General features: G+C 43.5%; 1 protein-coding gene across 9 annotated transcripts in view; it reads right to left on the reverse strand.

Annotated features, from left to right (window-relative positions):
* Positions 1–15,929, reverse strand: part of KLHL13 (kelch like family member 13) — an 84,764-nt gene extending 68,835 nt beyond the window's left edge. For 2 of the 9 annotated variants that reach the window (XM_037408121.1, XM_037408114.1), the window contains exons 1-2: positions 15,837–15,929; positions 5,547–5,611 (exon numbers count right to left, since the gene is read on the reverse strand). In XM_037408121.1, coding sequence (XP_037264018.1) covers positions 5,547–5,611 — 65 coding nt within the window. In that variant the 5' untranslated portion in view covers positions 15,837–15,929. Of the gene's footprint in view, positions 1–910; positions 983–5,523; positions 5,612–15,836 lie in introns of those variants that run through there. The other 7 variants (XM_037408123.1, XM_037408118.1, XM_037408124.1 and 4 more) reach the window with 5 other exon arrangements.
* Positions 15,930–16,432: the final 503 nt, after the last annotated feature.

Consider the following 16,432-nt stretch of genomic DNA (forward strand, 5'->3'; position numbering starts at 1 on the left):
TAATGATTCATTTCCTATATAACAGATTATATTTGTTTTAATGACCCTCAGCATGAATTTGGGAAGACAGAATAAAAGAGGTGTGGTCAAGACCCATGTATAAATTGACTAGCATTTCTCAGAGAAGTTACACTACTTCTAATTCCAATTCCATAAAGTCAATAAAAACACTACCTGTGTTGGTCATATGCCAGTGCACACAACACACATAGCAGACACCCTGTGAAACTACTTTATGCCTATATTTCATCTGCTATCAGAATGCTCTAGATGTTTCAGAGCTGATAGACAATGCACACGGTTTATGTAGGTTACTCGTATCAGTTACAGTCAGCTCTTCAAAAACAACAGAAAATTAGTGACACGTGTCAAGAGCGTACAATGAAGTGTGTGGGGCAGTCTAGGAAGCCATTAAATGAACAAACCCATGCATCCTCAGGGGTAAACAAAAGAGCGCACAGTGAACATGAAGAATATGCTCAGCAGGTCAGAGGACAGACCTCAGCAAACACGTCATTTCCACAGAAGGGAAGCTGTTTTCAAAAAGATGCTCAGAAGTCACAAAGCCAGAAGATGCCGTGATTTAGCCTGACCTACAACATGAACGCAGTCCTTTCTCTAGCACATGAAAACTAACAGTAGCCAATGAAAATTAAAACCATAAAACAGAACTGCTGGAAAACAGACTGTTGACTAGATCTACAGGGAGCACGACACTAAATTCTAGCCTGAGAACATTAACGAAGGACACAGTTCCACATTACGCTTAGTTGGACCTAACTACCACTTGCTTACTTTCTGCTGAACCTAACAAACCAACCAGCTGCAGAATTCAAGAGAAAACAGCCGGCAGCACCCAGCACAGCTAACACACTGCCTCCCATCAGCCCAGCAAGGTGTTTCCACTCACCTGGTAGCACCCACACATCCCCGGCACCCAATGACCAACTGTGCAAAAAGCAGAAGACAGCACTGGCACCTTCAGCAGCAGCCGACTAAATCTGACACCAAACTGTACTCTTGAAAGAGCTGCTTTAATCTCTAAATAAAAGTAAAAATAAGAAAAATCTCTCCATAAATACAGAGAATTATATGCCTAAAACAGCATTTTTATCTTAAAAGCAGGATAGCCTGACGTATGAAATTTTCATCGTGAACTTTGTACGTGTTTCTGGACATGAGCACAGCCTCCCAGCTTTTATAACAGGCATCAGAGTTGAATTACCCAAGAGCAGCACTAACATATATCAAATATCACCCAATAATCAATAATTAACAAGCAGAATCATTACTATTTTCCACCTATAAACTAGAAGTATGCAAGTACTTAAACATTTTCAATAAAAATCAAGTCCACACACAAAAGAACCCCCTTACCTTAAGACTACAGAAGATGCAACTGAAGGTACCAGTTCGCTTCAGTTAACCAAGGTACTGCATTTTGAAAAACTCAGTGTCGTAAAGGAAGCCAACTATCTGTTGAAATACAACTCCAGGTAGCAGAACAGATCTTATCCTAACAGAAGTTTAATAATTGTGTTAAGCGAAGGCGTTTTACCCACCGAAAGCAATGCAACCATGCTTGTTAACTGCAATTACATAATGCCCTTTGTTAATGTGCTTTAAAAATATGTTCAATGAAAATTCTATTCAACCTATTTTAGGAACACAAACCAAGCTTCAATATGTTCACACAAGCTTAGAAGTCTTCAGTAATATTTTATGTACAACAAACAAGCTTCTCGGTATCGTATTCCACTCATATAGCAAGAAAAAACAGTTCTCCAAAGATCGAACCATTAATACGCTGCCTACAAAGCACACCCAAGTAAAACACCTGCAGTTTTAAATGACACCACAGGCAGCAGGGAAATGCCATATTGGATGCCCCTATATTATGATCTCAAAACAAGGAGCTTCAGCAATTACAGCATAGCTTAATCCAACCCCAGAGAATGAACGGACGTTTTTCCCATTAGGTTGAGCCCTAACAAGACCAGCTCTACACAAAATGATCCCAGCCTGGGAACAAAGGGGCACAGGAGGAGGCTGCGGATGACACACCACAGTGGCAGCGAGTTTTAAGGTACCAGCACAGGGAGGAAACCAGGAGGCAGCAGGGACCAGTGTCCAAAAACACAGGAAAGCACATGTGAGACAAACCAGCTCCTTGCCAGAGCCATGCAGACCTGACAGGTTAGTAACTCTCCTGGGTTCACACTGGCTTTGTTGCTTGGACAGCAGCACTGCTCTGTCTCACCTGCCCTTGGCTCAGACACCTGCACCACCTCTTCACCCACAGCTGCAGCTCCAAGCATCACTCAGAGCTATGCACAGCACCCACAGGGTCTGGCAGTAGCAGCTGCCTAAAATGCTGATGCCCCGCTGATGCTATCCCTACACCCAGTCCTGAGCAGGTCCCTACCGATGACGATGCCCATACTCGTTTGTCTGTGTCCAGACCATAAAGCAAGCATTTTCCACGCCACTCCTCTATTAAAAGCAATGTGGTCTTCTGCCTCCATGGTTAGGATGGGAGGAAGGCTTTTAATAGTTATCTCTCAAAAGCCCTGAATGTACAGAGTTAAGACCCTTCCATTTGTAAGGAGCTCCATTCTGGGGAGTGTATGCCACAGATTTAGAGGCATCAACTAAATGCTGCTCTGGAAGGGTTAATGAAAAGGCCAGTTCACACCAGACTGAAAATGAGTGATAACAACAGGAGGTGAAATCCTGTGAAGCTTCCTAATTTTAATGTATGCTCCAGTAGACTGAAATCTTCCGGTCTTCAGAAGTGACTTTTGATAGCCAGCATATATTACCTGCCCCAAAAAAAGCAAAAAAGCTCAGATCATTAAAGCCCACTTTCCCAACTTCTGCTGTAAAAACTTCTGCTACACCTCTCCTGTATCACACACCAGAGTATCAGAGACACCTACTTCACTGAGAAATTCAATCCATGTTATTTCCTTAAGCTACCATTCAAGTAGCCATGTGACAAGCCACCTTGGAATCACTTTGCACTAAACTCTGAGCCTTCCCACCTGCTGTTACTTTTGTCAGCCACGTCCTTCACCCACAGGCTTCATCTAAACCACATCCTTTGAAAAAAAAAATATATATATATATACATATGCAAATAAAGTCCTGGGAAAAATGCTTCTGCATCAAGTTAGTCAGCATGATTTCAAACACCAATCACCATCAGCAAGCTTACTAATTTAGGAGTGCTGTTAACAGGTGAAGGGGGAAACTAAGGGAACACCAGGCTGTAGATCCACTTAAAAGCATTAGTTTTCTTTTGTTTTTTTAACAGCTATTTCAAGCATACCTTAAAAAAAAGACACAATCACTGAAGTGGTAATTCAGGAAACACTAGGTCAATAAGGCTATCCAGAGCACAACATAGCACACACAACTCACTGGCTTATCATAAGCCAAACAACATGAGTTGAATAAGATGCACTTCACATGTTAGTAATTTAGCTTATTACTTAGTATCAGGAGGACATGTTCTAACACTAGAGGATTGATAACCAAGGTGAGATTTAGATTTCTAATGCCACTTGTCCTAGAAATGGACATTAAAAACCTCCCAAACACGAGAACCTTAAGCACCAGTACAACAGTACAACTCATTTGGCTCCAATAGCCACCTCAAAAAAAGAGCCGGAGGAGAAACCGCAGAATTTTTAGGTAATTGATTGGCCAGGAACAAAAAACCCAAGATCATTCTAGATGTCCTAACTTGTACCAAGAATCACTTCCTCCTTAAAATTCCTCTTAACTACACTGTACATGTGCGATTACACTCTGACATTACATACATTTGTTCTCAACTCCACAAGAAATCACAAGGTTTTGTCACAGCAAACAGCTGAACAAAGCTTCCTGCCTTACCTTTCAAACAGTGAAGCTTGCTAAATAGGACAGTTGAAAATGAATGTTTTACTTCTGAGCAGCACAGCTTAAATTGTTAGCTCAGTCTATCCATGATCAGAAAAAGTAAACTGAAGCTTTAGCTGCATTATCATAAGATTTCAAAGCTACTTAATAATCTACAAATACATACATTTATCTTTTCCAGCTAAGCTGAACAAACTTCTCAAAAAGCTGAAAGCAGTCTTAACAGTATCTCCTTGTTAAACCATTTTGTACAAAGAACTAAACAGCTTCCTCTGTCTTTATCAATTGTTCTAATAAATGACCTAAGGCTACGTAATTTGATCCACAACAATTTAACAATTACAGTATTTTCATCAAAAGAGAGTTCTGAGGTTTTCAAGATTCTAACAGTGCCTAACATTTCAAGTATATCAATGAGCTTTTGAAAGTCCTGGGTAAAACACTGCTCCCACAGAATTAAACATGACATGATCAGGGAGTTCTACAAAAGAAAACGAATTTTTTTTTTTTTTTTCATTTGAACACTTGCATGTTAAGCATTTAAACTGCTGTGAGGAGTTTAGATACAAGAGTTTCCAAGAGCTGTTCATTTCCCATTGACTATATCCAAATCATCATCTCCAACAATACACAAGCCTTCTAATTTCTGTCCCAGTAAAGGCTGACAAATAGCATCAACAGCAGCTGCTGAAAATTTACACTTTACAAGCATGCTACTCACCCACACAGTCTCTCTTTAAGTTATCTATTTTGTACTGGGAAAATTCATCAGAATAATTTTCAATGCATCAATTTAAGGATGCCTACAACACCACCTGGAAAAAACTATATGAATAATACAGAGCATGTACATACCTAAATATTTATTTAGGTATGCAAACTAGAACATTTCAGGCTACCAACAACACAAAAGTATCTGAATATTTTGATTGACACTCAAGGATATCTGTAAAGGTGCCTGCCTCCTTGGATGCACGAACCACTTAACCAACATCTATTAAACAGTAAGTTTAATATAAGGAAATCACCACACGGAAGTCAGATATGAAAGGTCAGACCAAAGACCCGTTTAGCCAAGCTACCTGTCTAACAGCAGTTGATTGAGGAGCAGTGACAACAGCTTCCCTCAGCCACATTTTTAGGGCCTTCCTCCCACAAACTGCATCCAGAATGCCATCTTCACCACTCCACAACTCACTTTTTTCTTCCACTAATTTGTCTAATCACATTTCAAACTAATTTGCATTCAAGATATCCCATGACAATGGAGTCTCGATATAATTATACACTAGATAACAACGGAGTCTCACAATATAATTACACATTACAGGAAAGCATCCTTCAGCTACCACCTCAATTTCATAACGCACCACCCATAATAGCCTTCCCACCTCCAGTGTCATACTGGTTGCAGAGACTTCCCCGGTATTGTTTCCCAAAGAGTGCTCCCCTACTGAGCCACCCCTCTGACTTACTGTACTGCCTTTTTACTGCATGAAAAGCTGGGAGCACATCCACATTGAACTACACAATGTGTTGCCTAGTTAATGTTAATTGAACAGGAACAGTTTCACTGGGGTTTAGCCATTTAAAAAAAATAAATAATGATTCCCATACACAAAGCATCTCAACTTTCTTACTGTTCATGGCAGGATCCCAGGGCTATGTTTCGCCATTCCCAAGTAGTCCAGGTTAATTTTGACATCTAGAACAAGGTTCAGGAAAAGAAAAAAAAATTGTCACATACGTCTGCACACTATTATTCTCTGTAGATGTTATTTTAAAGAACTGCAGGGTATAGCATCTCCAACAGAGTTAACTATTGGCTTCTGCAGCTCTTTGAGCTCTGTCTCCACTGTGAGTGGAAAATTGGATAGCCCCACTTCTTGCCTGGAGGGAAAGTTCACATAACTCACAACAAATATGTGGCATCTTGCTCTTTTCCATGTATACAGAGTATTTCATACACAATTCTGGAAGGCTACAGCTTCAAATAAAAATCAATTCTAACAACAGCGCAGAAGAAAAAAAAGTTTGAGCTAATTTTTGCTTTTAAGCTAGTCAGACAGTCTCTATGTGTATCTCCAAAGCAGACCCTGCATTTTATGTAAATCACTAAGCACACACAAGTCACAGGAGGTATAGAAGTCCTAACAGAAGTAATACCCTGCATCATGATATTAAGCCAAGCATGCTTTTCATAAATTCACCCCACAGTTGCTACCACAGCAGGAAGCTATCTGGCTGGGCTTGCAAAAAGAACACCAGTCACAATGGAGTTGAAATAGCACAAAGTTACAGTGAAAGGTTTCACCGCCATTTGGAAGTCATCTTACCGGCCAGAACGAACAACTGGAGAGCAGGATTTGGGAGAAGACACTGCTTTTGTTTCCTAATGCTGAAAAGATAGCATGTCCATGGAAAAAAGCAGCCAGTTACCCCAAAAGGCAAAGAGCAATTAGCAGTATTGTAATTTGCAATGGCAGTCCTTTTTTTATTCATTCTAATGTAAAGCAAAGCGAGGAAACGCTGGTAAACGCGCTGCCAGCTTTCACTTCCTCTGCATTTCCCCTCAGAAAAGAAAAAAACTGAAACATTACACTTGGCAACTCGTATTCTCACACTCAGTTAACACCAGTGAGGGTCAATTCTATAATTCAACGAATTAATAATAATTTGTCTATTACAAGCCCTTGCCAACCTGAAGCTATTCATCCAGTTAAAACAATAAAACAATACTAACAACAAAAATCACATAGGAAACTGACAAGAAGCACTACAGGACATTCAATCTTCTTAACCAAAAGAAAGGAGTTACCTGAAGATAACAGAACCTATTGTATCTTATTCCATGAAGCTTTATTCCTTTTGATATTCCTCCTTGAAACGTGTCAAATTATTTTGCTTTTTACACACGCCCATCTATGCATGGCAGCCATCAGAAAGACCCGTGTTCCACAATTAAAATATTAACATGTCAGGAATGGCACACACAATCCACCAGGAACCCTCTTACACAGGTCGTTTCAGTGAAGAAAGCCAGAAAGACAAGAAGTTAGAAAACAGTTTCTGGTGGCAAGAAGCCCTCTGAAACCAGGAGGAAGATCCAGGCTTCCCACCATCCCCTAGCAGAGCATTTTGCATGACCTGCGTCTCTGCAAAGCCGTGTCAGGCTACGCCAGCGACACACACAAGCGTTACAGTGGAGGGCCTTATGAAAGGCTCTCAGTGATGAAAATCTCGAACAATGCCAGACTTGTTAGACACATCTGGGATGGCACTGAAACAATAAAGTCAATACAAAGATAGCGGTTTTTCCTCCAACTCACTCATTTTTTCCTCCTCCCATTTCTTTTTCCACCATTATTTATTCTTGATTCCATGTTCAGGACTATAAAGTGTTGCCATGCAACCTCTTCTCTTGCACATTCGCATTTTCCGGCCCACCCCCCCCTCCTACCATTGATTTTATTCATGAATAAACAATCTGAACTAGTAATGGGAGCTGGTTACAACCATGTGACTTTTCCATACACACATGGGGAAGACAGGACACTGCTGCACATCAACCCCACACCTCATCCCACAGCACCTGCCAGCCTGGCGGCACCATCAGCAGAGCGCTAGCACTACTGCCCTCCCCTGCATCCCCATCAGCAATGCTTAAATTGAACCACTTCTTCTTTCACTCCACACCAGCAGATCAATACAGCCTAACCAGAAAACACACCCGCTGCCTGTGAGGACGATGAACTGGGATTCTCTTACTTCACCTGCAATCACAGGGTTATCTGCAGGGGAGAAGCCACATTTCTACCTCTTGAGCAGCCTTTTAGCTTGCGAACCTCTGCCCTGGGTTTGGATCTCCTCCTCTCAATACAGCTGTGCCACAGGAGAGCTCAGCACCCTCAGCTGCTTGTCCCTGCTCTCTGCCAGAAGGCTACCAGCTGAGCTGCTTTAAGTATTTTTTAACCTGTTTACTCAGGATCAACCAATACAAAGCGTGATTATTTAGGCCGTTTAAACTACTCCAGCTTATTTTGGTTGGCATTCTGCAGAAGAGCTCACATAATTGTCTAAGCTGCCAGAAGGAAGGTTTACAGCCCCCCTACTGAAATATTTTCTCCTTCTACAAGCCGGGAATGATGGCCAACAGCAAAACCACACAAGAAACCCCTGCCAGAGTCCCAAAAGAAACTAGGCCTGTTGGCACATTTGTCATGACTCAAGGAATGAATTTTAAGAGGAGGGCAATTCTTGCTTACATTTGCTCAGCCCTTTCTAGGGAAGTAATTTCACCTAGCTCTTAGAAAAGACGTAACTTAGAACTCCACAAGCCAGGACAGCCACATGAGCACCTATGGTCACACTGCATGCAAGCCTCTGCCCTTGAAAGAAGGCAAAAGATGCTGGTAAAAATCCATTAAGTTGCCTTAAGGCTACAAGTTTTGAAAGAGAAAAATGCTACCACCACAGGCTAAAGTTAGACTACATGCTTACTAAGATGTTGCCAACAATGTTAACTATTTTTTATTCTGTTGTAGCCACCCCACCCACCACCAAACACAAACCCCAGCAAAATAACAAGTAGAAGACTACAGTAGCATAAGATTTGGGAACAGAAACTGCCTTCTTATTCTGCACATGTGAAGCACTATCACACCAAGGTCTTGGTCCATCACTATGGCTCTCAAATGCCATCAGGTATACAGATCAGCAAGAGCATTAAGAAAAAAACCTGAAATTAAGGAATTGTGGTAAGAAAACAAAACCCCAGGGTATCCATCTTCTTGCTAAAAGGAGACGCTAGGGGAGTTGTACCATGATCCATTTAGAGCATCACAGCAAACTCCTCCACATATCCAACTTTACATTAAGGTAAGCTCCTAAACAATTCCTGAAAAAATTAGCCTACTTGCAAAGATACAGCCCAGGCTCTCTCATAGCTAACGATACCACCATCGCTAAGATAACTGGTGGAGTTATCGTCCACCAACTCCAAGATAGCTGATAATATAATCACCTCATTACTACTCTCCTTCAAATAACAAAACTCCCTACTTGGACATTAAGGACAAAATTTTCAGACTCAGAGAAAACATGGTACCAAGTCTCACCAAGATTATGAAACTCCTGACACTAGCCCTTCTGCCATTAAAGATACCAGTATTTTATAACACCCAAGTCAAATGAAGAACAGAGACTGTGAATGCTTATGCATTTACCGTTACTCTTCCGTGACAAATGTGAGCAGCCACAAAAGACTGGTCTGATTTGCATAGCCATTGGGGAAGCAATGTAAGGCAACTTAAGCAATCTAGTAAATTCAGATTCAATATTGCTGAATTATCTAGATTTACAATTTGATTCTTTTGTAGCTCACTTGTTTCATTCATAATTTCCAGTTTGACTGTGTAAGCTTGCAAGGTCTCTAGTTTATATATCTCATAGGGCGTATACCCTGAAGGAAATACTTTAATTCCACTGTATAAAAACAAGCTTAGAACAGCAAACACAAGAGCCCAGCTTAGATTTCTAGATATACCATCACTGATAAGTTACAAATTCAATATTAAACAGAACTGGTTACATTCTGTCCCCGTTAAAAGCTTCCAACATAAACAGGCAATAAAATATAGTTGTTAATAAGTGACAGCAATACAACCACATGTATTTTGTAACTTCTAGCTGCTACTACTTAAAAAGTTCCTCACTAGCAGTGAGCAGAAAGATGATCAGGGAGAGGAGGCTGGCGGGCGGGGGCGGGGGCGTGTGTGTAAACTATTAATACAAGCCTTCTACAACTCTGGCACCGTGGTGGGTAACCAGCTTCTAAAAAAAAAAAAAATACATGTACAGAATACATGCCAACGTCTGTAGGATTCTAGTGCCACTCACAGCTTTCTTTAAATAACGGATGTGCTACTCACTTCCTCTGTTCTATTCAAAATCCGTGGGCAGCCATAACCTTGCCCAGAACCATGCCTGTTGCATAACAGCGAAGCCAAAAGTTGACAAGGCAGAAGGGCAAACCATTTCTCCCTCTCTGCTTCCTTCAAGAGCCACATAACATCTGTGAGCAGGATGCAGGCCAGTGTTTTGATTCCTCCAGAGCTCAGGAAAAAAAGCCTTTCCTCTACCTCACTGTAGTGCAGAACTGATGCTTTCATGTAAAGATTTTACGGAAAGCATGAAATGATGTGGATCATTCAGCTCCTACACAGGCAGAAAGCTAGCTGGAGAACAGCAGTCCCAGGAACATCTCTTTAAAGGCATCTGGAAACATGACTAGTTTCAAGTGGGAGCACTGTCCCCATCCTGCTGTGTTCAATGTGATGCTCCATCCCCAGCATTTGCTGGGAACAGCAGTCTTGCTTTCCCTCCACTCACCTCCAGCCACGTCACTCCTGTTTCTACCTGTGAGAGCAATAGTAAGGTGTAGCCACAGGGTGAGTTAGCGAACTGATAAAAACATTACTGAGTGGGTTAGTTTCCCATGAGATAAGCAGCATGAAAGAAATCACCCTGCAATCACATAAGCATTACCTCTGCCAAGGGAGCCGCAGCGGGGATTGGGGCACAAGGTAGGACCACCCGAGACGTATCAGATGAGGTACCTGCAGCACCAAACTGCCTCCAAAGCTTCTAGCATCAGGTTTTGCCCTCCAAGTGTGAATCTTCTGCTTAATTTTCAATCCGTAACAGGTTTATGAAGGAGTTTAAAATTTAAAAGAAATGTTTCGTATTTATTTCTTACAGGATTATTTAAATAAGTAGAAAACATACTACATCAATGTGTAACAGCTTCAACTTTAGAGAGCTGGGTTTTGTGCCAGTACAATAAAAATCTGCTGGATATTTCAGATCACCATCTTAACATACTGCTGGATATTCCACATTAGCATTACCAGATAAGGTCAGTTACTCAAAAGAATCAAAGTTCCCACGATGCTAAATGGAATGCACGTGGAACACATTCAACTTGATATAAGAACAGACCACTCGCATGGAGATCATAAAAAACAATCAAAAGGAACTGGGTTTAAATTTACACGTTTATCCTTGCTTTCTTCAACATACAGGATTCTAATATTTAATCATTATTATACACCTCAAGAATTCAGCTTTATTTTATTCACAACATGGAACTTCACCTTCCTCCTAAAGTTTGCACTTGACCAGATGGAGGTATAATCAAGCTTATTTACAATGTATCACTGTCTTCATTTGCCCTGGTCTGCAATTTCTGAACACTAGACTGATAAAATTGTCCCTCTATTTATTTTTCTCATAAAGAATAAAAGAACAAAGTTCTTCCCTCACTTCCTTACAAAGATGGAAATTTGCATTCATAATGGGACTAACGTATTGACATACTGAGTACTACAATATCTGTTAAAACATTTACTTTTAAGTCCTCAGAGCTAGCACAGGCAGTCAAATCATCCCATCCCTGGTTGGAACCATGAGACCTGTGCAATACATTCCCACATGCTTTGTGCTGGCTGTTTTTCTTCTGCCAAGGTGGAACAGCTTAGACAGGACCTCTGTCCTAAAGCAGCTTATACCTCCCACCTTCAGGCAAATAAAGCGACTTCCGAGAGACAGGACAAACAAGTACATATGCCAGTACGCTGCGGGAGCCAAAGGAAAGTGTCCGACAATGTGGGTAAAGTCCTGCTGCTTTGACTACTGACAACCAGTTCTGCTTCTGGTCCCATCCACACCTGCACGAAAAGACACCAGCAGTTTGGCCCTGTCAATAGCCTTCCACGTGCATCACCATCTGGGCACCCCTCCGGAGCAGGGTCCTGTGGAAAGGAACAGCAGGACACATAACCTGACCGTTCAAGTGGGCACAGGGCACCTGCCAGGATTAATGCTCTTTAACATGGCAACGGAAAAGGTTTTAAGTTTCCCTCAAAATTTAAGCAACTACAAGTCAAGGCAAAAGCTCTGAGAACTTCTTTGAAAGCAAAATTTCTGTTCCCAACCTATTTTCATTTCTGCTTTCACCTGTACATAAGTCTTCTCATATTTAAAATATTTCATATTAGAGAAACCAAGCAGAATAGCTTTAAAAAAAAGAACATGTTGGCATTGCCAAACAAATCTCACATTTCACAACCATAGAACACACCACCAAGCAGCTGCATCAATCACAAAGAAGTTAAAACAAAAGCCCCAAGAAATCATATGACCAGTGTCGTTCGTATTGACAACAAAGCACTTTTTCCACATAAGGAAAGAAAATTACATACTGCCCACAGCAAGTTCAAAGCAAAAACATTGACAACGCAAGTCAGAAGCTGGTGCATTCTTCAAAAATTTAACATACCTGATTCACGTAAAAATGTCTTCTCAAAATACATATTGGAAGACATCAAATTCATTATAGGACATTGAACATGGGAAATCTTTTGAATTTTCTTACTGTTAGTCTTCTCAAACATACAAGCCAATTAAAGGAGTCAGACTTAAAATTTTGTCCCAGCCTGCAAGCTCCTCTTGGGTTCAAACAGATCATATCCTAATCCAAAAGATACCTTCAAGAAATCCACTTCTGAAACTCTCCTGTCACCAATACCAAGTCACACATTGCAATTCAATGCACTTGGAGCTTAGTTCCCTTGTCAGATCCTTCTGACACGGGACAGAGGCTATCCACACTATACAGCATAGGTGCGCTTTCACCTGAAACACTTACCACTGTGTAAAACCCTTAGAGACAAAGTTTTATGAAAATAATTCAGATGAAACCAGCAAATTTATCAATTACCCTGCATGCTCACTGAAAGCATGCCTTTTCTTCCAGAGACCACTGACATTGCTTAACTACTTCCTAGTTTTTCAAAGACACTTGGCTTAGGGATAGCAAATGAACTAAGAAAAGTTTCCTCCACGCTAGAGTTTTTAATTTATCCATAAAGCTCTAATCTCCCAATTTTAGGAAGCTTGTTGCATCACAAATAGTTAAAAAGAAAACCATAAAAATGTTTCCATTCAGTATTCTGACAATGCAATACAGCTGTGAGAATTAAAAAAAGCTGAAAGTAGAGAACCTTGAAAAGAAAGCAGAACATCTGTTGCCCCATCTATTTAAGCTTTTACCTCCCACTCACGCTGACACCATATACACTATGCCAGATCTGTGATAAAGGCATCTGTCCCTGTGAACCTAGCCCTAGGCCATCAAAGTCAACTCTCATAAGCTATTGAGAGTCATTAGAAAAGTTTTGTACTACTGATATAGTGAAACAGCCAAACACCAAATAAACTCTCTGAGGCTGCTAGCTCTTAAAACAAATGCTTCATGACTGTTCAATTTTTGCATAGTGCAGTGTCTCAGACAGTTTTGCCAGCACAGATATATCAACTAAAAGAATAAAGTAAAAAAGCCATGTACTAAACATCACTGCTACTTCAGCAACGTAACAACCATGAAAAAGCAGAGCATTTTTGATAGCTTTGCTTGTGGTATTTGTGGAGATGATATAGTACTGCTAGCAGAAACACTCGCAGCAGAATACACTGCAAATTCATTTGGAGTCTCTACCAACATGTTTCTTTGTAGTGTGGACTAATTGCCCCTTTCTAACAGCTGGACCATACTAAGAACATACAGCCCTTGAAGTAACATCACTGAAACTTTTAAATCAAACAGCAAAGGTTATGCTTTTAGAACCAGACATCCTGGGCTTGATCACCACTGTCAATGAAACGCATACAAGTATAATATGATACTGAGGTACACTCAACATGAGACAGTTTATTGATTCCCCCACCCACCCACCACCCAGAAACTCCCAACACTTCCGTCAGCCTGTTGCAAAACGACAGAAACAAACCAACATGCTTAAGGTTACTAGAATTCAGAGGAAAAAGCAAGGCTTTACTTTGCATGCTCAACCCCACTGTGCTTCTCGCCAGTTCATGTGCCAGCAGCACAAGAGCCCTTTCTGCAGCAGCTACATTTCACTTCCCCTCTGAGCCCCCTTATAGCCTCATAAAGGATTCACCATCCATCTCACACACACTGCCTCTGTAGCGCTATCAGCTGAACATGCTCCCTTTCTCTGTCTCACCCCACTCAGCCCTGCTTTGAGCAAGCCAAATCCTCACAAGCTGTTTGAGATGATCCCAGCGCTCATCATCTCCCCACAGACACGCTCTGCTACCATTTGTGGGACCGCGCTGCAAACTAGATCAGGCAGTCTGTGCATGACCCTTTTTTTCTGGCTGGGTAAGTTTGCTGTTCTGCTTCATGCCTGGCACCACCAGAAGTTGTGCCAGTGACACCACAAATCGCCAAGTCCCCAAGCCACTATTATTGCTACGGTTTATGTACAGTTGAACTATAGCCTCAGCTAACTTTCAGTTTAGTAAATCTTTTACAGAAGAGCAGAAGAAACTCTTTAAAATAATAATAAAAAGCTGGCTGGGGTGAAGTCGCTTTAATTCATTTTTGACACCTGGTGTCAACCCAAGGCTCACGAGAAACAGTCTTGCTTCTTTGAAGCAGAACAGCATGCTAATTTGTGCTGGCAGCTCACTACAATTTTTTGAACTTCAGAAGTGAAGGAAAAATGTTTAGAAGCACAATTTTGATAATCACAGAATCAAAGAGATCACAAGAAGTGCATTCAGGATAGTATTTAATCCCAGTTACTACCCAAACTTCTTTTACTATCAACACTCTGCAGTGTATGCTAGTATTAAACAGGATTGAAGAACAGGCTTTACCATGAAATCAGAGAAGTGGGGAGAGTGCCCTGAAGGTTATTCATTAGCATTATCTCTATGTGTAGCTCACTGGGGAAAGAATAAGGAAGAGTCCTCTGTGGCATTCTATTCAAATGCATGAGCCATATTTAAACGGGGAAGGGAGATATTTCTGATGCAGACTTCACAGCAGGTCCATGACAGCATCAGTTTCACTAACACTCTGAAGATCTAGGCTAAAGAGGCCTTTGCCATACAGAACTGAGATGTGCACCTTGCATCTCCTGAACTATACGAAGACCTGAGCCAAAACTCCAAGGGCTCTCAAGTTAGCATCATGTTTTTCATAGCAAGGCAAAAAGTCCTGAACAGTACCTAGTAAAAACAGAGCATGGCCTAAATTTTATGTGAGAAGAAACCGATAAGTTAATTAAAACCTACAGTTGCATCCCCATTTCTAAGGGCCGCATCTCAGAAGTAATCCCCCAACCTCCTTCCTGCACCCAGACCTCAACCAGCCTATTTAAAGGCCGGGGAACAATAAACACTGATGAGCAGAAAGGGTCGGGGGAAGGAAGAAGACCATTACACTGACTGCGGAACGACTCCTGGGCAAGGAGAGTTGAAGACACTTTTTCGGAGGAGCAGAAAGCACAGCAGCCCACTCCCCAAGCCAGCTGGGACCCCCAGCCCGGCCAGTTCCCCTCGTTCCCCGCCGCCTCCTGCCAGGACCCCCGCCCGCCGCGACCCCTGCGCCTGCCCCCGCTAACCCCCGTCCCCCAGCCGCCTACACCCCGCGGGGCACGGCACAGCCCGCTGCCCCCTGCACACGCCTTCTCTCCCCTCGCACGGTGCTCCCGGCTGCAGCGAGGGCAGCCCCTCTTTTTCCCCCCCTCACAAGCCGGGTCTCCCCCCGCTGCAACACGCTGTCCGCCCCCCCCCACCCCGTGCAAGCAGGGCACCCCGAGGCCCCCCCCGCTGCGAACAGCAGCGCTCCCTCCTCCCCGCCCTCAGGTCAGCTCCCCCGGCAGAGGGGAGCCCCTTCCCTGCCGCCCGGCCCCGCGCCGCTCTCACAGGGCGGCCCCGCTCCCCGCCCGCCGGCCCGCGACCCCCGGCCGCACAGGCCCCGCAGGACACTGGGGGCCCCCGGCCCCACCGGGACCCCGAGCGGGGCAGAACCGGTGAGCGTTCCCGCGCACCCTTCTCACCTGCGGGCCGCGGCTGCCCGCCCGGCGCCGGCCGCGGGCCCCGCTCCGGAGCGTTCCCAAAGTCCCGAGCGCGGCCCCGCTCCCCGCGCCCGCCCGCCCGCCCGCCGCCGCCTGGCCCCGCCTCCGCCTGGCCCCGCCTCCCGGTACCGCACGTCACCGCCCGCGCCAACATGGCGGGCGCCGGGCCTGTGCGCATGCGCCTAGGGGGCAGGGGACCAAGGCGAGGCGGGGGGACTGGCGAGGGGGCGTGTCTGGGGGCGGGGCGTGGTAGGGGCGGGGCTATGTAAAAGGGGCGTGGTATGTGCCCGCGGGCCGGGGAGGGGCAGGAGGGAGGAAAGGGGGGATGGATGGATGGATGCATGGATGGATGGATGGATGGATGGATGGATGGATGGATGGATGGATGGATGGATGGATGGATGGATGGATGGATGGATGGATGGACGGACGGACGGACGGATGGAAGGGTGAATGGATGGATAGATGGACGGATGGATGGGTGGACAGATGGGTGGATGGGTGGACAGATGGGTGGATGGGTGGATGGATGGATGGATGGAGGAAGGGAGGGAGGGAGGGATGGGTGGGTAGGTGGG

This window comes from Falco rusticolus, chromosome 14, assembly GCF_015220075.1.
Source record: "Falco rusticolus isolate bFalRus1 chromosome 14, bFalRus1.pri, whole genome shotgun sequence".
In the NCBI taxonomy this organism is placed as follows: Eukaryota; Metazoa; Chordata; class Aves; order Falconiformes; family Falconidae; genus Falco; species Falco rusticolus.